The sequence below is a fragment of the Argopecten irradians genome, chromosome 3 (genome assembly GCF_041381155.1).
Source record: "Argopecten irradians isolate NY chromosome 3, Ai_NY, whole genome shotgun sequence".
Lineage (NCBI taxonomy): Eukaryota > Metazoa > Mollusca > Bivalvia > Pectinida > Pectinidae > Argopecten > Argopecten irradians.
Genome location: NC_091136.1, coordinates 41,339,958 through 41,362,367, shown reverse-complemented (window position 1 = coordinate 41,362,367; position 22,410 = coordinate 41,339,958). Strand labels below are relative to the sequence as shown.

Sequence of the window (22,410 nt, the reverse complement as noted above, 5' to 3'; positions counted from 1 at the left end):
CTATAGTTATGTTTACAGGCCCAACTTTATGCCCTTGCATCGCCATGCCCCTCCCTGCAGTGTGATAAGTCATGTCACAAATTATCCTAGGTTTTGGTTCTAGGGATTGAAACAAACGGTCTGACATGATAGAGGAATCAGCCGCAGTATCCACAATAGCCAGCACCGGCTTTGAACCAAGTTTGAGGGGAATGTGGTAAAGTGATGTGGATTTAACACCATTGATCTCCTGGCTCTTTCCTTCCAACTCAGAATTATGGGGAATAAGCCCCGAGCCATTACCTGGTTGATTACTCGACTGCGAGTAATCCTCCTGGTCCTGCCCCAGAAGGTCAGTAAGCGGACCCGCCTCACTGACCTCTACGCTTTTAAATCCTCAGAGGGCAGTATTTTTAGCTTCTGTCCGGGGGATCTGGAAGGAGTGGGACTGGACTTATTGGATTGAGGGCAATCCTTCTTGAAGTGCCCCGGTTGGCCACATCCGTAGCAGCAAGGTCGTTGTGAAGGTGACCGACTCCGGCCGTTTTTCGGGTCCCATGCTGGCCTTTCTACTATGGCCAGTATCTTGGACAGGCTGTTCTGTACATCGGCCAGTCCCGTCTCTAAAGCTGACAAACGCCTCTCTTGGTCTGACATCGGCTTCAGAGAGGCTTTGTTGTCCCGACGTCTCGGTTTCATCTCCTTCACGGAAACATAGGATTCCTCATCCTCGGAGGACGAGGACAATGAAGAAGACGATGGACGGCTCCCGAACTTGACCCTTCGGCTAGGAGACTGGTGCCTACCTGACGAGGTCCTGTAGACCTTACTGGAGGATTCCGGCCTCGACCTCCCCCTCCTCTCCTTCTTGTGCACACATTTGTACAACTCAATGGCCTCTATGGCGGACTCAATGGTATCATGCTTTTCCATGCATGCATGCAAGGCAGCATCCCGGTCTCTGCATCCTTGGCAGAAACGTCGGACCGTGTGCGTTCTGACCCATGACTCGGGCAAATCACGATAGGCGCGAGTTGCGAGGGAGAGTATACGGTCTCCCCAATCATGGAGATCTTCTCCCTCCTCTTGTTCCGCTGCGTCGAACTTAGCTTGTGCCGTCTCCGGCAAGTCGTCCGAACGGAAACGCTTATCGAACTGCCTGACCATGCGAAGGTAGGACATGTCGTCGTCCATTTCCATTAGGGTATTGTAATAATCCCCTGCCTTACCGCTGACAGCCCAGCATAGCGCGTCACGACACTCTCTCTCCCCCCCCCCCCCCCCCCCCCCCCAGATGCCTCCGCAAATCTGTTGAATTTTAATTTGAACAAAGACCAGCTGGATTTGCCATTGAACTCCAGGGTCTTTGGTAAGGTTGAGGGACGAAAATTGCTACTAAGAGTCGATCGCCGACTCCTACGATGATCATTGTCGCTGTCGTCCCGAGGGTATATGCTGCCCCTCGCATAATGTCCGGGCCGATCCAAATCATGACGTTCACGCTTTATATTTACTGGCCTGGGTGGTCTCCGTGGCGATTTTGAACGACGATACGAACGGCCACGTCTCCGTGGCGATTCATCACTTGAGCTTTCCGAATCGGATGCATCGTACCTCGACGCTCCCCTTCTATGACTCGTCGGACCGATATTTGACCTCCTGTCGATAACTTTACACATTCGCCGAGTAAAGGAATCTTTATCGGAATGCCCAGCCGATTGCCGTCTCTCAGATAAATTAAGGTTCGGCATTACGCTAAAATCAGGCGTTCCTATTGGTTGCATATCAGCTTCGTCATCGAAGCTGGAAAGCCTGGGGTTGGGGGCGAAGTCCAGAAGTTGTATTAACTCCGGTGTAATGCGCAATTTACTGATTTGTTCTAGTGATGAAATTGTAATATTGCCATTGACTTCCCTAAATTTGACAATCAATTTTACCACTTTCTTTCCTACCCTGGTAAGTCCTTCAAGTTCATTCTCATGGCAAAAGTTAATTTTCACTTTATTGGATGATGACGCCATGATGGATTAATGAACGAATGGTACCAAGGGAGAATGTTGTGTTACCAATATCAACACCAAGAAGACAGTGAAATCTCAATTGGTAACTTATACTTGTTTGTGTACAGTTATACAACAATCAGGTTTAATGTATAATCGTGACCGATTATCTCATTTATTACCCAAGGTATAATGTGAAAATTGTTGCAAACAATAATTTAAATTAGCAAGTATAATAATAAACAAACACAATAATTAATACACAATAATACTAGATGTTTGGAAATAATCAGAAATCAATTAGCACATGTACCTAATCAGGCACCGATAACAATGTTAATGTAGAAAATTGAAGTCCGAAAATTACTAAGTCGTTACCGACAGAAGTGCAAACAGTAGTGTATAATTATAAGTGTGATGGGTTATGCTGGAAGTTTTTTTTTTAACAAACAACGTTTATATCTCATCGACATCGATAAGGTATATAAAGTTAAAGCAAGTAGGTAGAACAACCCAATAGTTATGAAGAATTGTCAAACTTCCAGCAAAAATATAAGTTTGTAAACACACTGACACCACAATATTGTTTTGTCAGAGGTCACACACTTAAATATTCACAGAGTATGCACGTGTGTGTTATAGAATAACACCCACTTGTTAACCAAAACTCTGTGGATCATGTAAACAATAATAAACAGTGAGCAATATAGTATTGTGAGTTTTGCGTGTTACTGGCTGGTTAACAATCAAATTTAAATAAACGTAAACTCAATGTTTTGTCGACGTCGACAAAGACACCAAGTATAAATTGTATAAACCGAGCCGGTTGTATAATATAATTAAATTATTTAATTTGTAGACCAACCAGTAAAATATAAGTACACAAGCTCAATAATATTACGACTTCGTAATATTAAAGCAAGCACACCGAGTTATGTTCACATAGAAAAATTAATTTACTGCAACCGGAAACCGGACACAGGAACAGCGGGCGGAAGTGCGCAAAGCGACGTCGCAATGGACTCCCGCCAAATTTCCTGCTGCACGATTTTTTCCCCAATGGTCAAAAACACGAAACCGTGTATTTAGTATAAAAAGTATAAAAAAAAAAGTGGTTGCAATAATTAAATTAACTATGTAATAAGTTTACAATACAAAAATATTAACTCCAAAAGATCTCTTTTCCGTTGAAAATCAAAAAACACGTGTTCGTGTCCGCACGTGATTTTCCCCGGACCAGATTTCCTCGTCGCCAATATTGTAAAAACCGAATGTACACACTAGCGACAGCAGCCAACTTACCTAGTCCGCGTTGCGGGGTCGTGGGTCCGTTGGTATTGCTGTAGTACGTGGTATATGTCGTTAGACAAGGGCTCCAAATCCAGGCTGGTAGGGTGTTGTGTTTATCACGTCCTCTCAGGTCGGGGTCTAGCTTTGGAACTGGAGCTCTAACGGGAGCCCCGACGTCATTTCCGGTGGTGTTCGGCTAGGGGTCTCCGGGACGCTTGACATCCCTGGACAATTTCACTACAGTTACAATAAAATAAAAGTCGTGACTATGAAGAATTTAGTCTATATCGCGTACATAGACCGATACATACATTACAAATATTCAGCAGCTCAACAGTCATACCATTTGATCAACAGGCTATTTCACAGTTAGGCTACTTTCCTCGGTTGAAAATCAAATATGGCGGCTCGCTTCACTTCAGACCGCATCACTACCCTGCCAACGATACCGGTAGTCGGTCCGCCTCGCTTGTCTCAATTTTTATTCGAAATAAAACATTATTGATACATTATCAAATCGGGAAAATAACATAATCTAAAAATAATTAAAGGTGTCATTGTTATATTTCAAATCAAACTGCAGCTATAACATTCAACAATCGGAACTATATCTTCGGTCATCCTGACTACCGTAGTTACCCAACTTAGCAACCATCACCGTTTTAAACTTGACGTAAAAGTAGACTTATTTATGTAAATATAAAGATTGAACAGTGTTTTGATTGCGTTAAAGGTAGTATGAACGCAATGGGATACAGACATATTCTACATGTAGCGCTAACGCGCTACATTGAATATGTCTGTATCCCATTGCGTTCATACCACCTTTAACGCAATCAAAACACTGTTCAATCTCTATTAGAATTCAGACTTTTAACTTTGAACGTAAAGTCATAATTTGGATAGGTTCTGCGAACGTTCAATGAAGAAATATAGTGTAAGTAAACTATATACTTACGATTGCTACGAATGATTGAATATTACAAATGTCAATCATAAGATGGTATGATGTCCGACTCTGAAAACGTGATTTGGTTCACGTTTTTGTAACTTTTTAACATAAACGATGGTGATTTTTCCCATGTTATGCAGAAACTATTTATACACTGCTGCCCGTCAACAAATTTATTAAACTTTTAATAAAGTTGATTTTTAAATGCTTAGTATTTGTTTTATATGTTAACTTTTTCATATTTTCAAGCATTTCAAATTTCAAATAGTATGATTTGGAATTTGATCTACATGTTTAAAGATTCCTTTCCTAAAATGGTTAATATTTTCAAAGTATCTTCTTTGGGAGTATACCTTTTAGAAGTATTTTATCTGAAGGTATTTTTACAAATATAAATTGCTTTAATTGGGAGATCCCTTGTTTTGAAAAAAAATATCCCTCTTATCTGGACACCGAAGATATTTAACGGACAACTCGAAATCTTCTGGTGGTAAGGCCTCTGTCCTTTCTAATAATACTTTTTATCCTCTAAAAAGTTGCGATTTCAATCAGCGTTACTTTGTTTACAAACCTATTTCACTCTGACATGCGGTCGCCTTAAAATTAACAAGCGTTGGAAAAAAATACAGCTGAACATTGATTAAAGATTAAATCTAATGCAAATTATCAAATTACATATGTATTTGAAAAATAAAAAGCTCCTCGGCGACATTACAACTAAAGGTATTTCAGATAAGGAGTATTTCCATAATAAGAATATTTTAAATCGTTGACAGAATAGTGACTTTGAATGTACACGAAGACACTAATTATAAGACACTTATCAATAGTGAATGCCTCCCCAGGCGAAGCCTCATTGTAGCTCTATTTGTTCTTAACAAAGTTAATGTGACAGGGGAAGAAACCATGTAGTGGCCAAACAGGGACACGAACCCTGGACCTGTGAAATCTGGCCTGATTGAGATACCTGGTCAATGATGATCGGCCAAGTCCGTTACCGCTACACCCCCCTTCTTTTCTCAAAGTCTTCAACCTCGCACCTTCGGAAACCCAGTGACTAAACTCCACTACGCTAGAATGATTAACGTCGGTAACCGACGATGTCAACCTCGGTACCCTTATTCCACCACCTTGGATATTTTACTGCCAAATTTGCTACAGGGAAATGCACATTCCTGTCAAGATCACTAACAGAAATCGAAAGGGTCTCCGGGGTGATAAAACCGAAGCATGTTGGAGTCACACTGGTCAATTTCTTTTATTTTTTAACATAAATGTTGTATTATTTTGTGATTTTTTATCACAAAGAAAAGAAAATGGGAGTAGTTTGAAAAATCCAATAGAGTGCAATATAGTCTACATTGGTCCACTAAAATTATGAACCAAAGTGACTGAACATTCTGTAAGCATCCTCTAACAGGCGACTTGACCTCTGTGAAAGTCTAGGCTATAAAATATATAATTATTTTCGATTACACCTCCAACAACGAGGTTAAGATAACATTCAACTGATGATAGAAACACATTCAAACACATGGTGGTATAAGATATTAATGTTAAAGTTGTATTTCTTGTAATTTTCACCATCACAAACTGTCATAAAACATACAAAGTGTGAATATGGATGCTTATATATGATGGTGGTAAATGTCGCATGAAATATCACACGTTTTGAAAGAACCGCCACAGTCAGCGCCATGTTTCAAACTTTCGGGTAATAACGGAAAAACCGAGTTGCATCACATGACCGACATCGGCGATACAAGTATAGATTGGAACCTCCCGAGCCGTATCACATGGCCAACATCGGCAATACCCGTACAGATAGGATCAGCTATTTTATACATGGACACGTTAAAAATCAATATTTAAATTTAATTGTTTAACAATTTTGCGAATAATTAGAGCGGCAGAGAAAAATATGTAGAATACTTAAAATACTTTTTCTATGCCAAAAATACAGCAAGTCACAGACCATCCAAATTTAAAATAAAACAATCCTTATTATAATAAATAGCGGAATAAAATCAACTATACTAGCATCTCAAAACATAAAACTTATTAATTAAATTACGTTGTTTATCCACTTGCTTCTTATTTTCTGATACATTGCGCAACGGTTTTTCGAAAAAAAAAAAAATTTAGTTTATGTAAATTTGTGAAGTATATTGAGTTGTAAGGATTAATATAAAAAAATTATAGAGCTATAACACAAAACATGCAAGTTTTGTAGAATCGTATTCAACGCTTTCTTTAGGGTACATAACCCGACATAAGGCCTTGATTTTGTGTTATAGTATAAACTCTATACTAAATAACAAATACAAGTTCATTCTTCAATCTAAAAAAGGTTACATTTTACATTTATAGTTACATTTTACGATTGGTAGTAGATATCTAAATGAAACAAAACATTGAGTGCAAAAGAATGAATAAACATACACCAGGTTTTAGAAATTTAACAGTTTAATTGCTTTATATATTTTACTGACCAGAAGCAATATAAAATAATGTACATGTTGCAGTATAACAATTGTTAAAAGAATAGATAACATCGTTGTCAATAATAAAATGACTATAAAATATTCAATCCAACAATAACAATATAATGTTTCGGACCAAAATAGATTATTTAACATTTAAAAATTAGTAGAATCTGCTTCGTTTATCGTCGAAACATTCTTTTGAAAATGTTGTTTTTCTTCTTTCTACATTTCAAAGCACATGTTACTGCTTTTTCAAAAACGTCTTTAACACTATAATAATCTTGAATAGTGGTTTCCATGTACCCGACTGCGTTCGTCTCTCTTGCTAAATCCTCACCTTCTTGCGTACTAATCGAAAAGTCGGAATCCGGATTCCGGGTGTCTGTTTGAGTAGCGATTAGAATAATCGACGATTTGTTGCCTCTGAATTTTCTGATTTCCGGCAGCCAGAATGATGTTATGTGGTTAAATGTGTCTCTATCATTGGCATTGTAGCAGAGGAGTATGACCTCACAGTCCGTGTAGGTGCAGGCTCGCATACGGGAATAGTCGTGCTGTAAATAATAAAATAAAATTGATAAATACAGAAATATGAATAATATGTTGGCGAAAAAAAGATCGCGTACGAATAGATACTATTATAGATGTTCTGGTGTAAGGAACGACAATTGTTTTATAAATATTTCCACAAATTTCGTAAATTGAATAAAAACAATAAGCAGGAAAAAAAGACACCAAGTGGATATTAAGACAATCTCAAAATGCGGATATTGCATTAAACTTTTTCTAGATGTGTGACTATATCATGACGGATAACGAGGCGAGGAGGTGATAATTGACGATAATGTTTATTTGACCCATTTACACAAACGACCTAATTTCATATGTATTTTCCTAGCAATATTGACCCCATATGTACTTCTTGATGTTGTGTTTTTACAGCTGTACTTATATTTTGATCTACAAGTTTTAGCAAACTGTAGCAAACTGATATTACAGGTTTTGGAAATGATCCTTCATCCTGAAGACGATAATAGAAAAAGTATCAATTAAGTGATTTTTGTTCTTTCTTGCTAGCCTGATTTATCTACAGGAAATGATTATGATAGGTTAAAAAATGTAATTTATTGATGGAAGTGGGAAACATAAAAGAATGATTATATATAAAAAATATATGGCGTAAGGTCTTACATGATTATAGCGTACCTTTTATGTATTATTGGTCATAATCCAAGTGCGCGATTGGAGGTTCAGATGTTTGCTAAGATATATTTTACATTATTATCAATGTAACCATAAAAAGAGTTAGCTACCTGTCCAGCAGGATCGTAGATACTGACTATATAACTTTCTCCATCAATTGAAGTGCCACCTAAAATGAACATGCAAAGTGATTAAAAAAGGACTTTTATTAAACCCAAACATTCATATTATTATTATAAAATGTTAAACTAATATTAAAGTTTGTATTGTCTTTTAGAATTGCCTAATGAAGATGATGTAAATAAAGCAATCATCACAAAAGTTAAATTTCATGAACTGCAAATATTAAGCATCAGGTGAGCAATTGATATAATATTGCACAATGTACATTAGATAACGCTAGAGAATGTGCTGATTATACGTGCCAAGTTTAGCAGTAAGATATAATAGCTTCTTACTTTTCATTGATATATCTGTTATCATCAGATTTGCTCCTTATCGTTAATTGTTAAAACAGGAGCAACCAACATTCATCCAATTAATTAGAAAAGCAAATATTCATGTGTGTTGGCAAAAACACTCCATCAATGAACAATACAACCGTGGAGAATAATGATAACGGAGAAAAAATAACAAAAGGTGAAAAAAGCAATTTAAATGAGTAGTGTATGACAATACTTTTATGTGACGCAGAATGATACTTTACATTCATATAACCATATATCTAAGTATTACCTGCATAGTTCTCAAATACTGTTGCAACGTATTGGTCACCGATTCCTTTCCCAATGTAGGTATGAGCGATTGATGTCTTCCCAACCATTCCATCTCCGACCAGTGTACAATGAATAGGTTTCATGTTGACCAACATCATAACCAGCTATAGGTATACTGTCATGGAACTAGAGTAAATACTGATGGTGTTTTATACATCCGTTTATATGAAGATTACATGGCAACCAATCATAGGTCGCTTAACATGTTTGACACCATTCTACGCAGAAGTATGACGCATTTCATCACATGGATGTAAAGTATATGGATACATGTATCAAGTTTTTTTTATATCATCTTTCATATTGAGTAAGCTTAACTAAGCTGATTAAATTCTTAATCGTTATATAACCATAAACAAATAATATACATCCAATTATGAAAAAAAGAGATAAATTTAAGTTTAATCTAATTAAATATTGTTTTTATCATTCCTTTTGACATTCGTTTTGCATGTTATTCGATCAATCCTTCGGTCATGTTCGATTTCTATCAAAAATGAACCAGAAAATAGCAGTATAGTAAATGCAGTAGATAACTTAAATGTCTATTGTACGCTTCATTAGAAATTGCAAGCAAAGGTTCTACGTGTTGCAATAATCCGCAGCAAATATGGCCTATGCTCCGAGGGGTAAATCGAGAACGAACATGTCGTACTTGCATTGGTGTGCTGTCTACGTGCAAAAACGCAGACAAAATTTGAGGCTTCGTAACGTCTATTGGAACAGACAAATAGGACATAATATTTTAGTCTATGCAGAACTTTTGCTGCGTTCGGGCTGCATCTGGTCTGCGTTCAGGCCAATGATTTAACCACGTGCGGAAGACGCGTGGGCACCGAACGTCATCGTCACGTTCAACGTTCGCTCTGCGTGTGTACTTGACAGTTGCACCACGTTCGTAGCACACAAGTATACTCATGGCACCGTCTGACTTAAAAGACTCGTGGAGACAGTACGGTGCACACATCTTGAATACAACGAAAGTCTTATACATGCACTAAAATGGTTAAGCTCTATCAGATCCTATCTATGATCCCAAATATGGTAGGCGTTTGTATATGGTAGGTAATTGGTTTGACATATTGTTTCTTTCTATCTTATTTTGATATTTTTGAAATGAAGAATCCAATTCTGATATGCCCTGTATCGACGAGGAAAAGACTTAATATGGAATAATACATTTACCTCTTTGGCATGTGTTATATGGAAAACTTTCAGAGCTTTTACGTTTCACGACATTTTTCAGATTCCGTTATTTTACGGTTTAGTGTGATCATGGATTCTGAGTGCCACATATACAAAACTAGATTATGTAAAAGGAACATGAACGTGATGTGATAATCAAATCATATGTAACTCTATTAATATCAAATTCTATTGGGTCAAGGAAGTAATATCAATAGTTATTTTCCATATAACACTGGATCCTTATAGACAAATGTCTGTAGAATACGAATTACTTAAAGTAGTAAATATAGGGCATAGAAGTAATTCTAACAGTTTGGATACGTATAGATATTGTCCCTTTAGTTTATCTGTATGTTCTATATGTGTTCATTGTTTATGTTTTTGTGTACGTCCGTGACCGTCCTTAACATGTAATTTTATTGGTTCTTCTCGTGTCTTGACACAGGGGCAGATCGCTTCGAAAATTCGAAAATCTTTTGTCCACAATGTTAGAATACTTCTTTGCCCTATATCAAAGTCTTTACACATATTCTAAAGTATATTAAGTCCTTTTTCATCATCTTATCAAAATTAAGTTCCGATAAGTTTTGTTGTTGGTATTCGACTATTTGTAACATTCTAGCTTGATCAGACGTTATCAGGGAGTAGATGGTTTTGAATATTACTTATTAATATGTTAGATGATATCACATCCTTTGAGTTATCCGTTTCAAACAATTTGCAATAGCCACCAGCATTCAGCTTTATTTACTGCTAACTTTTACAATGTAAATATAACAGAATCAATACCCATATTACAAAAGTATTTTGTACAGTTATTCCCAGAACAAAACACCCTGAAATTAGTCAAACGAAATCTAAAAAATACCGAAAAATAAAGATTATAAATGAGGACAATACTTATTATTATTCATGCCACAATTTGGAGTTTTGGTTTGAAATAAAAGAATTTAAAAAGACTTATATATTGATTATATGATAATTTACGACAGTAGCACTCTGACATTAACTGTGAACTGGTGCTTACTGAGCCGCTGTTTGTAACACCTGTCTACCAAGAACGAATTGTATGTTTGGACTAGTGACCTATTAACCTACATCATCAGTAGTAGACTCGTGCTGATATGCAACAAGTGCATTTTTTTAGAATGTATATTATATAGAAGGCAACGTGAAATTTTATTTAACAACATTGTTCAATATTGTAATGTCACAATTAATGTTATTCTTTGTGGTTCTCCAAACCTGTAATACGAGCAAAACGGATATATTTTTAAATCCGTACAGACCATATAAAAATAGTAATCGGTTCTAAGGTCGCTTAAGAATATTTCACTTCAACAGACTTAACCCCTGCCCCTTTTCCTTTTTTTTTGTTATTCTGTTTTTCTTCCATGCTTTTCAACTCTCCTCTTCTAAACAAATATCTAACTCTAGAAATCTAATTGGTTATATTGTATATTATTGTAGATCTGTATATATACAATGTAATTCTGGAAGAAGGCGTTTCTAAGTTGAGAAAACTTGTGCCTTATCCCTGTTGTTATGTTGAATAATAACAATATGTTTAAATAAAAAATGCAACAAGTTCTACAACTTGGTCTGAAGGATCAAGATGAGGTTATGTCATGGTGGTTGGCGGCTATCGTATGGTGTCTATCTCTCGTCCGTCAATAATTCACAAAAATGACATTTTCCTGAAATTTGGTTGCTAGCATCCCTCATTGGCGTTATGAAGTTATAACGTTTCGTAAAATCTTAATATAATCTTACATAATTCGCTTGCGTTTAAATCTGAGTGAATTCGAACTATAAACCGCTTCGCTGTAGATGAGAGTACTCTCATCATATTTACTGAAATAATCAGGTGAGAAATATGGCTCTCTGGGCCTCTTGTATACATCAATTTGACCTACTGCTTCAATATGGCGTGTCGTTGTCATATGCTGTTCTTTTAGTATGAAAACTCGATTGTTAATACGTAGTAAATGAATCCTCGTTTTTGCAAATGGGAATTCACATTTTGGCTGAGTGCAATAACTTTCCAAAAATCTTTCTTAAAAAAGAAAGAGACCAGCCCATGTGTTTATAAGAAACCCTTATGAAAGTGGCATTTAGAATGACATAAATAGATTCACCTCTTCGGCTGCGAAAATATATGTAATTATAAAACTGACATGCTTCACGTATAAATAAAGATAAAATATCAAATGTAATGTAATCTGTGTTTTAAAGTGACATGCTACATGATTACTACAGATTTTCAAACGTCAGAAAAAAACGTAACGTAAATTCGTTAAAACTAATATTTCAGAAACCGTGCTAAAAGGGACAGATGTTCGATCACTATTTTATATCAGATACATGTAATTTAGTACATTATTTCTAGTTCAGATTGAGAACAGTGATACTTTAATGCACAAAACGCTTTTGGTATTTTGAATATCGATTTAAATGTCTTACAGATAAGACATCAAACTAATACTGTATATCGGAGCATAACAATTAGATGCAATTGTACATGACCTATCTCACTTTCCCATTCATTTCGTTTAACGGCTTTTATGTCTGCATGAGGGTACTTTTAGTGCTTGTTTTTAGAGAAATACAATGTAGCTACAGTGATGGGTGATTTGTGACGTATCAGGGACATACAGAAATCTACGACTATTCATTAATTGCTATCTAATAATTTGATTTTAAGATTCCATAAAAAACTAATCAATACCCTAGATATTCCAGGAGAATACAAACCATTTTACAGCTACATGTATCTTATTGTAAGCATGCGCACTGCCAACTGAGCATACGTGTTAACTTAGCAGTGTAAAACGATAAAAACACCAATCTCGAGTACACATTTCACACACCGATACCGATTTAACATTTTTATATGATGATCAATATTGTAATTGAATAATTATTTATAAGGCAAACTGAATGGAATGTTACACTATTTTATAAAACGTGTGTTTAGCATTAGCATATATATCATTCTTTCATTTAAATAGATGTACATATTTGTTTAGGATTTACCTCCCTTTCTATACAATTCATTATCAATACCTGCGAAAATTCCACCTTTAAATTCCACCACTTCTCATTATTCGAATTAAGTAATAACCTATTATTTGTCATGTGTAAGTAAGCACAATTGTACATATAGAGAAAAAACTAAGTTGTGAAATGTGAAGCATTGCAAAAATTTCATGTAGTTTAATTTTTGAGTGTGTTTTAAGACAATGTAAACTAATTCTAACTGTATGTCACTATGGAGGAGTTCACGTAAAGCGGAAACATGGAAAACTGATGGTTAGTAAATGTGGAAAGGTAAATTACATGAAGCTAAATTGAAATGTTAAGCTTGGCATCCGTTCTGACTTTCAATTTTGATTACCGTCCATACGTTTTCATAAAGTTATTTGGTTTTCCTCCACAACCCCCTTTTATAATTATATGGAATTATACTGTCACTACAAAGGTAAAGAAAAGCTCTTTGTCTTAAGGGTTTTTTTTTCAAAACAAAGAACTCTCATAAAAACATTTTGTTTATGTTTTACATAATTAAATCGACGTTGGGCTTCATTAACATTGTGCCAAATTGTAATGAATAACCCAGATAATAGGACGCTATTGTAAGTTATTGTGTTAATTGTAAACAATAACCCAGATAATGGGACGTTATTGTAAGTTATTGTGTTAATTGTAAACAATAACCCAGATAATAGGACGTTATTGTAAGTTATTGTGTTGATTGTAAACAATAACCCATATAATAGGACGTTATTGTAAGTTATTGTGTAGATTGTAAACAATAACCCAGATAATGGGACGTTATTGTAAGTTATTGTGTTGATTGTAAACAATAACCCAGATAATAGGACGTTATTGTTAGTTATTGTGTTGATTGTAAACAATAACCCATATAATAGGACGTTATTGTAAGTTATTATACCTCACTTTTATTTAGAATGTTCTGATTGGATTAAACTTGATCACATGACATTGAATAAGTTAGATGTTTCCCCGGAATTGGAAGGCGAGGGAAATAACCCCAGGGAAATAACCCCCGAGGGAAATAACCCCAGGGAAATAACCCCTTGGAAGCTCCGCACGTGACCGGAAGTTGACGTCATCTGCAACGTCAACCAACAATGGCAACGCTGTTGTTTATTTTTTGTAGCCCAACGAATTTAACAACGTTGTTGTTGGGAAATATCTTCATGGATTCTTTTAACAGAGATTTTTTTTCTTTTGATTTTGTTCGCTATAATAAAATAATTATGTCCCTATGTGTCGGGATACATCTAGAATTGTCTCCCTGGAAAGAGTTATTTTCTCTCGGGCTTCGCCCTCGAGAAAATAACTCTTTCCAGGGAGACAATTCTAGATGTATCCCTCCACAGAGGGCCATAATTGTATATTATTGTGTAGATTGTAAACAATAACCCAGATAATGGGACGTTATTGTAAGTTATTGTGTAGATTGTAAACAATAACCCAGATAATGGGACGTTATTGTAAGTTATTGTGTTGATTGTAAACAATAACCCAGATAATAGGACGTTATTGTTAGTTATTGTGTTGATTGTAAACAATAACCCATATAATAGGACGTTATTGTAAGTTATTGTGTTAATTGTAAACAATAACCCATACAATAGGACGTTATTGTAAGTTATTGTGTTGATTGTAAACAATAACCCAGATAATAGGACGCTATTGTAAGTTATTGTGTTAATTGTAAACAATAACCCATATAATAGGACGCTATTGTAAGTTATTGTGTTAATTGTAAACAATAACCCAGATAATAGGACGCTATTGTAAGTTATTGTGTTGATTGTAAACAATAACCCAGATAATAGGACGCTATTGTAAGTTATTGTGTTAATTGTAAACAATAATCCAGATAATAGGACGCTATTGTAAGTTATTGTGTTGATTGTAAACAATAACCAATATAATAGGACGCTATTGTAAGTTATTGTGTTAATTGTAAACAATAACCCAGATAATAGGACGCTATTGTAAGTTATTGTGTTGATTGTGAACAATAACCCATATAATAGGACGCTATTGTAAGTTATTGTGTTAATTGTAAACAATAACCCATATAATAGGACGCTATTGTAAGTTATTGTGTTAATTGTAAACAATAACCCATATAATAGGACGCTATTGTAAGTTATTGTGTTGATTGTAAACAATAACCCATATAATAGGACGTTATTGTAAGTTATTGTGTTAATTGTAAACAATAACCCAGATAATAGGACACTATTGTAAGTTATTGTGTTGATTGTAAACAATAACCCATATAATGGGACGTTATTGTAAGTTATTGTGTTTATTGAACATGTAATATAGGTATGTTCGTAAATGTGTTTTATTCATATACAGTTTATCATTCAATGTTTAGAAGAAAAAATATCCTTACACTGTCGTAAAAAATACAAAAGACGGCATTTGTTTCGAAACTTGTGGTCTCATAGTTCTTTTTGTAACATTTGTTCTGATACATCTTTAAATAATCATAAAGCTTGTTGATAACCAAACTTAGATTTGCCCGTTTGAGAGGAGATGCGTTTTTTATTTGAGAAAATGACTGCTGTCGTCTTAATGACGGAACTTTGCATAAATTATAATTGTGTAGGGTGATTTTGAAAGGAAAATTTTCACTCTTTCAATTGGTAGTAAAAATTTAGTGTTGACTTACTAGAAACATAATTTTTAGCCTCTAAAGCCAGTTGTCTCAGGGAGCTTTACGTCCTTTTAGCATATATATATATTACTATACATGTATGATTTTGATTTATCGATTTTTGATGTAGGTCTATTGGCACTCTGGTGTGTCCATTTACGCATTGATGTCACTATTTTTTAATTTTATTGGGGTATGAAAAAAATTGTTTGCAAACTGTGTGAATCCGCTATCCGCGTAGCGGATTCTTACAAAAGTTTGCAAACATTTTTTTTTCATAACCCGATAAAATTAAAAAAAATAGTGACATCAATACTTATAATTAATTTTATACTCTATTTGATAAAATGAAGTATGTTTTAATGTAAGATTATAGTGGTTTTTCAAGGGATTCTTTTTTCCGAATCAATACGCAACGTCAATGTCTCTATTGTAACGTCACGTTAACGTCGGGGTTTCGCGCCATTCTCGGATTTTTTTTTTCATAGTGGTATGCAAAAAAATATTGGCCAATCAGAAAGCCAGATTTGGTATGAAAACAAAGAAAAATTAATTATATTAAAATAAACTGTAACTAATTCTCAGATCCCTCTATACGGTTACTGACACGTGATCAGCAAACGGTACAAACCTGTATCGACATGCTACCACTAACCCTTCACCTCTGAGTTTCTATTTGAATCCCATGTGGGGCAGTTACAAGGTACTAGCCGGTTCTCCAACTTTCCTCCACCTCTTTAACCCGGCACGCAAAACCAAAACAAAAAACTAAAACATAGGAATTACAGCAACGTCATATTTATTCAATAAATAATAATGATAAAAATAAATCAAAATAAATAACATTATTAAATCACATATCTTCAATAAACACTCCATAATGTCATATTTACTTCTTCGTTTCATAAAATAGTTCTAAAAGCAACAATGGTCATCACTATGGGAACGTGTCAGTTAACTGCACAAAACTTAGTGCTTATTTTCGATATATACCAAACGTACGTACAATGAAATGCCTAACAAATCCAAACGATCATGTTTCAACTCTATACTTGAGCATCGTATGTCAAAATTACAATGTCGGTAGTAAGTGGAAGAGAATTAGATTTATGACAAATCTTTCGTCATATACATCAAACCATTGACAATCCTATACACGTATAAAAATATTAACCTAAAAATAAATTCAAAATTATAAAATTGATTGCATATTGGCGTATTATTTTAATTGATAATTAAGTTTGAAAATACTTGCGTTATGAGTGAAAGCAAAACTCGGTGAAATTCAAATTCAATATTTGGGTTTAGTGGTATGCCTACTTAGGAAAACAAATCCATTGAAGTAAGGATACCGCTAAGATATGATCGGTTATAGTACGTTAAATATATTAACTTGTCATCAAACTTTTCGTCGAATAAAAAGTAATGGAAGGTCACAAAACATGGATACACGCACCCAACAGATCTCAAATTATTACAGATAGATAGAATTTTAACCAGGTTCATCGCAGCATCTGACAGTTTTAATATTCGTGTTTGTTTCGTTTGCAACATCACAGCCAATGAGCTTTGCTCACATTGGAATGCTCTCTACTTTGTTCCAAAAATCCGCTGAACAATACTGTGTTTTTTCTTCTTTTGTTTCAGTGAACATTGCACAACATCCTCGAATATACAATGAACGCAATCCTGATCTGAGGATGAGCACTCGATAAAACTAAAAGCACCAATATCGTCGGCCAAATCATGTCCTTCTGTCTTACTGACTGGAATGTCCTGATCTAGATCGATGGAGTCACGTAAGTCTGTCTGCGTTGCAACCAACACTAATTTCACGCGTTTTCCCATAATGCTTGTTATTTCCGGTAGCCATTTTGATTTGATGTGATAGAATGAGTCTCTGTCCATTACACTATAACACAGAACGAATACGTCGCTATCTTTGTACGCAAATAACCGGATACTGGCATGGTCAGGCTGAAACAACAAAAAGGAATATAATGATAATTTGATCAAAACAAAGACCCAATTTTTTTCTTCAAGTCTTATAGAAGCAACTTTTATATATTGCATTGAGGTTTTTTAACATTAACAAATGAAATATTCGTCTGTAAAATGTGTGCACAAATCCTCTTAGTACCATTTCATTTAAAATAAAAACAATGTAATAATACATATATCTTGGTATAAAGAGAAACTAAAAGTTTAACATAACAAAATAAAAATAATAATAGTAATGACAAATAAACTATGATTATGAACTTACCTTGCTTGAACAGTCAAACACACTGACAGTGAATTCTTGATCGATATATTTTGAAGTACCTGTATAAAGAAAGACAGAATAAGTTAAATTTATTCATACATGAAATCTAATCACGGACAACAAACACAATTTTTTTCATATAAATTTCTCAAGCACGAATTTTTTATTCCAGATTAATCACAAAGTGAAAGACGGAATTCTTCATTACATTAAAACGATATAAAATGTTTGAACTGTCCACTGAGAAATGATGGTAAGATGTCAATAATACCTGCATAATTATCGAAGACTGTACCGGGCGGAGGCTTACAGTTTGTCCTGTCAGTATAAGCCTTTATAATAGACGTTTTCCCGATAGCCATATCGCCCACTAATGTACATTGTATACATCTGGTCTCACTTGGACTACTAGTGACCATAGTGTACTCCGTGTTCTTATCACAGGTGAAACAAATATTAATCCAACAAATGAAGAATTTAACAATGAGTTTCTTATAAGACGTTGATTTTTTTCCTGTTAGGTATGAAAATGAAACTCTTTTCCCTTTTCCTTGTACTTCCCAGTTTCATATACAAATGGATGTACTTCCTTCTTCAACGATGGACGGTAATGTGTATTGTAGACTCAAAGTTCGCCCTGTTTATATAACCGTCCGATCACTAGCGGTGTTTACTCTAAACTTTCCAAAAACACTATATCATGTACCCTATCGCGTTGTCATTGGTTAGAGTTGTATTTACACAAAGAAGTGTGCTAAATTATGTATACTGCCTTCACTATAGAACCAAACCCACATACCAGCTAATGATAACAAATAAATTAGATTCAGTGCAAAAACATCCCACACCATTCATATAGTTCAGCTTATGTCAGCTGGTACAGAGACGGCGGGCTCCGCATGGGAATGGTCTGTAACCGTCAGGGCATCAATATCATGATAGAAAACTTAAGCTCCAATACACGCCGTCAGTGCCAGAGACACGGAGAGTCCATTATAACAGAGCGGTTATTGTTTTTGCGTCGATGTAATCTGCGTAAGCGAGAAAACGCAATTCCAATTTTGTAAGAACAGAAGCCGTTTTGTGGTATGGAGGAGTAATTGCACACGCCTGGTTTTGTATAAAAACTGGCCATATCCATTAAGACAATTACCTATACTTAATAACATTGAGTATACCGTCTGTTAGTAACAGTTGCGTCTTCTGTAACAGATCGTGGCTGTATGACACTAACTTCAGATCCAAATGTTTCTAATCAGACAGATAGTTATAAAATAGTCTTACTTCCTCGTATTAATTACACAACACAAGGACGATATAGACCTTACGTAAAGAAGGAATATAAACATTCGGCACCAAAACCCTTTCATCTCATCGATTTCAAGGTGTTTTTGAGGTTGGACTTTTTTCAATAATTTATTTGTTTCTTCCTTGACCAAGGAGCAAGAATATAAAATTCTTTGGAATTGCTGAGACGATGCCTAAAATGAGCAAATCATAAATTATGATTTATCGATTGATTGACTATTTAATTGTTTGATTAATTGGTTTTCTTAGTTGGTATTGTATGACACAGAGAAAACTTTGATATTGATAAGATAAGCATTTGTAAATTCTTGCCAAAACAATTGATTACAATAAAACATACGACTACCAGGTTGTGCACGAAGAAATTGCTCAGGATATTTCTTATACTACGTGTAATTCATCCTATCTTCAAACCGAACCCTGTAGGAACAAGGGATAGGCCAAATCGTTTTAGATATATGTTATGTAATGTTGAAAGTTTCTGAAAACATGGAAAACGATAAGGAACAACGCAAATAGGGAAAAAAGAGCATATCCTTTCAACATTACTCACATCAAAACACAGCGTACGCAATTATATATTTTCCTTTACATTGTTACATTGTTTCAGATGATTTTAAGTCATTCTTATGGGTGTTTTCTAAAATAAGTATATATGTTAGTCTGATCAAATAAAACACGACGAAGAAAGAATGTGTTTATTTGTGCTTCATAGGATTTGATGACAAAGCCTAAAATGAATTACCTCAAACATTTGCCCAGGTTATGACGCAAACGTATCGATCATTTATTAATAACATTGTTGTTTTATTCAGGTAAATTAAAGACCAATGTTTTTAATAAATGACCGTAATTATTTAGATTTCACCCTGTAACCGATCAGTCAACACCCTCCCCTTTAACAGGTGAATATCCTCAAACTTTTCGAACTCATTGTGGCAATAACTTGCCCTACCATTTAAAACATGTAATTGAAAAATGAATTCTTGTAGTACATTCGATCGCTGACCCGAGAACTTTTGATAGTTCAGCGTAAAAAGCTTTCGTGACTGGCGGACGTCGAATCTCTCAACAGAACACTTACCCTTCCCGAAGGAAACCCCGGACACACGCAACATGTGGAAACTCTTTATAAACGTCAATATTTGTGTAACACAAGCAGTTAGCTATGCAGCGTATACACTGTATTTTCTATGGCTTCATGGATTTCTAAACAGATGATGAGAGCCCAATTACACAGACCTCGTCGCTGAATGTCCAGTTGTACTATTGATAATATGCTCCAACTCTTTATTATCTTTTTCTTTTTTTTTCATTAAGATTAATGTTTCTATCTTTCTTTTCGATATTACTGTGGCGAATTGATTTTTGAATTCTTTTTTTTATAAATCGGGCAAAATTACAGTTAATGTTCCTTCACGAAAGAAAACATCGATGCAATCAGCAAAACTGAGAACGAAAAAGAAAGAAAAGAAAAAAAAAAGAGAAAATCTTCACGAAATAAGGAGAAAATATGAATTTACATTAATTACGTATTTTCATCCTGAAAACATATGTTTGGGTGATTATAATAAAGGTGTTCTGTGGTTAATACGATGTTTATATAAGACCTATAGTAGCTATCGCCACAGCCAGGCGCTGTCTAAACACTGAGCTTCTTATTGGTACAGTAACCCCACGATATACAAACAGGCTGGGTAAAGGAATGGCTACTTAGGAGTACAGTCACCTCATCATAGCTGCAAAAATGGACAGCCAATATTCTGATATCTGTAACGCAATAATGAATAATGGGATTTGCAGATAAATGGTCAAATAACATTGTGGTAAATTCCTTTAGGATAATGGCCAGTGAAACAGCGTAATTTCAACATGCAACTATTTTTGAAAAAATGATAATGAACATTTTGAAATATTTTCGATTTCGTTTTGTCTTCAGCTACATAATTCTATCCTATTAATTTTGTTTTTATGTGTTGCTCTCTATCATTCTGGTTTTCTGATAAAGTAGATAGTGAAGTGTTTTCCGTGCAGCTAATTCAGCAGAAAGTGCAGAGCATGGGATGGGAAATTCATAAGGAAAGGGAGCAATAAAAAGTTGGTGTTGTGACGCATGTACAGTAAACTATTCGGTCACAAATCCCTAAAATAAACATGTCTATGAAGTGAACCAATTCTTAATCAATGTTTTGTTTAATTCAAGTTTTATTTCATTTTTTACTATATTTATCTATTTATATATTTTTTGTTATTTTTTTTTCAATATTTCCTTTTGTGTTAAGTACACAAATGCTAATTCAATTGAAGGCATTTACTGTTCATTTAAGTTCAATAGCGGTTATGATACCGTTTGTGATGTGTCGTCTGGGACATTGGATACGAATGTTCGTTTCTATTGTTTCACGAACAGATAAACACGCATTGCTTGATCTGGCCAACACAATCAAAATAAGGCTTTGTGTGGCTATATGGACGGTCGGTAAGGACTCGCTCTAAAACAATAGTTCGCCTGGTCAAGGCCATTTGATTAACGATAAAATATCGTCATATAATTTTGATATGTTCCAAACAAACATGACGTTGTGACGTCACAGATGTCAGCTGTGAGGAGCCTGTTGGCACCTAAATAGAGTGTACACTTTAAGTGACACGGGTCAAATTAGGATAAATAGGGTCGATAGCATCGTATTTATATCGAATATTACCAAAACAGATCAATCACAGGAGCAATCACAATTCATGAATCTGTTGTGATAGGTACAGCACAACTATGGAAAATACAATTAGTGGTTTATTTTGATACAAAACACGTGCTGGATATGCATTAGCTCAGTTTGATACTGCCTCCCATGTGAAAAGCTAATGTTCAGCAGATTCTATGTGCTTTGAAACAGACGATGAATATTAGACATTTATTGCCAATAAACAAAACACGCACAAACAAAACAATAAATAATCTACATAATACAGTGTATCTCAACCATAAACATAAATCGATAAAACGGAAGAAGGAAAATGGACAAACCAGACACATAAAATAGATATATACATAGATAGAACTAGACAAATTTATGAAGAGTGAACAATCTCTGACAAATCTAGTGACAGCAACAGGCAATACTTAAATAATTATTTGGAAGTTCAAAAAGACACTTGCGCTAATGACTTCATGTAAACGACTTTTTCCGTTTCCCGGTTCATACATCAATACAAAATAAATTCACTCTTATTTGTAAACGAAAATATAATTCAACCACG

General features: G+C 34.9%; 2 protein-coding genes across 2 annotated transcripts; both read right to left on the bottom strand.

Annotated features, from left to right (window-relative positions):
- Positions 1-6,719: 6,719 nt before the first annotated feature.
- LOC138320046 (ras-like GTP-binding protein RhoL) lies at positions 6,720-8,803 on the bottom strand. The gene is made up of 3 exons (XM_069263137.1): positions 8,646-8,803; positions 8,021-8,079; positions 6,720-7,261 (listed from the first exon to the last, which is right to left on the bottom strand). The coding sequence occupies exons 1-3, from the start codon at positions 8,782-8,784 to the stop codon at positions 6,887-6,889; spliced, it is 573 nt and encodes a 190-aa protein (XP_069119238.1). The 5' UTR covers positions 8,785-8,803; the 3' UTR covers positions 6,720-6,886.
- A 7,557-nt stretch (positions 8,804-16,360) lies between these two features.
- Positions 16,361-18,813, bottom strand: LOC138318622 (uncharacterized). Its single transcript, XM_069261152.1, has 3 exons — positions 18,116-18,813; positions 17,845-17,903; positions 16,361-17,555 (listed from the first exon to the last, which is right to left on the bottom strand). Exons 1-3 carry the CDS (start codon positions 18,261-18,263, stop codon positions 17,169-17,171), a joined length of 594 nt encoding a protein of 197 aa, XP_069117253.1. The 5' UTR covers positions 18,264-18,813; the 3' UTR covers positions 16,361-17,168.
- Positions 18,814-22,410: the final 3,597 nt, after the last annotated feature.

Coding starts and splice junctions, on each gene's coding strand:
- LOC138320046 (XM_069263137.1), bottom strand. CDS start 8,784: ATGATGTTGGTCAACATGAAACCTATTCATTGTACACTGGTCGGAGAT. Junction 8,080..8,645: donor AGTATTTGAGAACTATGCAG/GTAATACTTAGA, acceptor TGTTCATTTTAG/GTGGCACTTCAATTGATGGA. Junction 7,262..8,020: donor TCTACGATCCTGCTGGACAG/GTAGCTAACTCT, acceptor TATTATTTACAG/CACGACTATTCCCGTATGCG.
- LOC138318622 (XM_069261152.1), bottom strand. CDS start 18,263: ATGGTCACTAGTAGTCCAAGTGAGACCAGATGTATACAATGTACATTA. Junction 17,904..18,115: donor AGTCTTCGATAATTATGCAG/GTATTATTGACA, acceptor TTCTTTATACAG/GTACTTCAAAATATATCGAT. Junction 17,556..17,844: donor TGTTTGACTGTTCAAGCAAG/GTAAGTTCATAA, acceptor TTGTTGTTTCAG/CCTGACCATGCCAGTATCCG.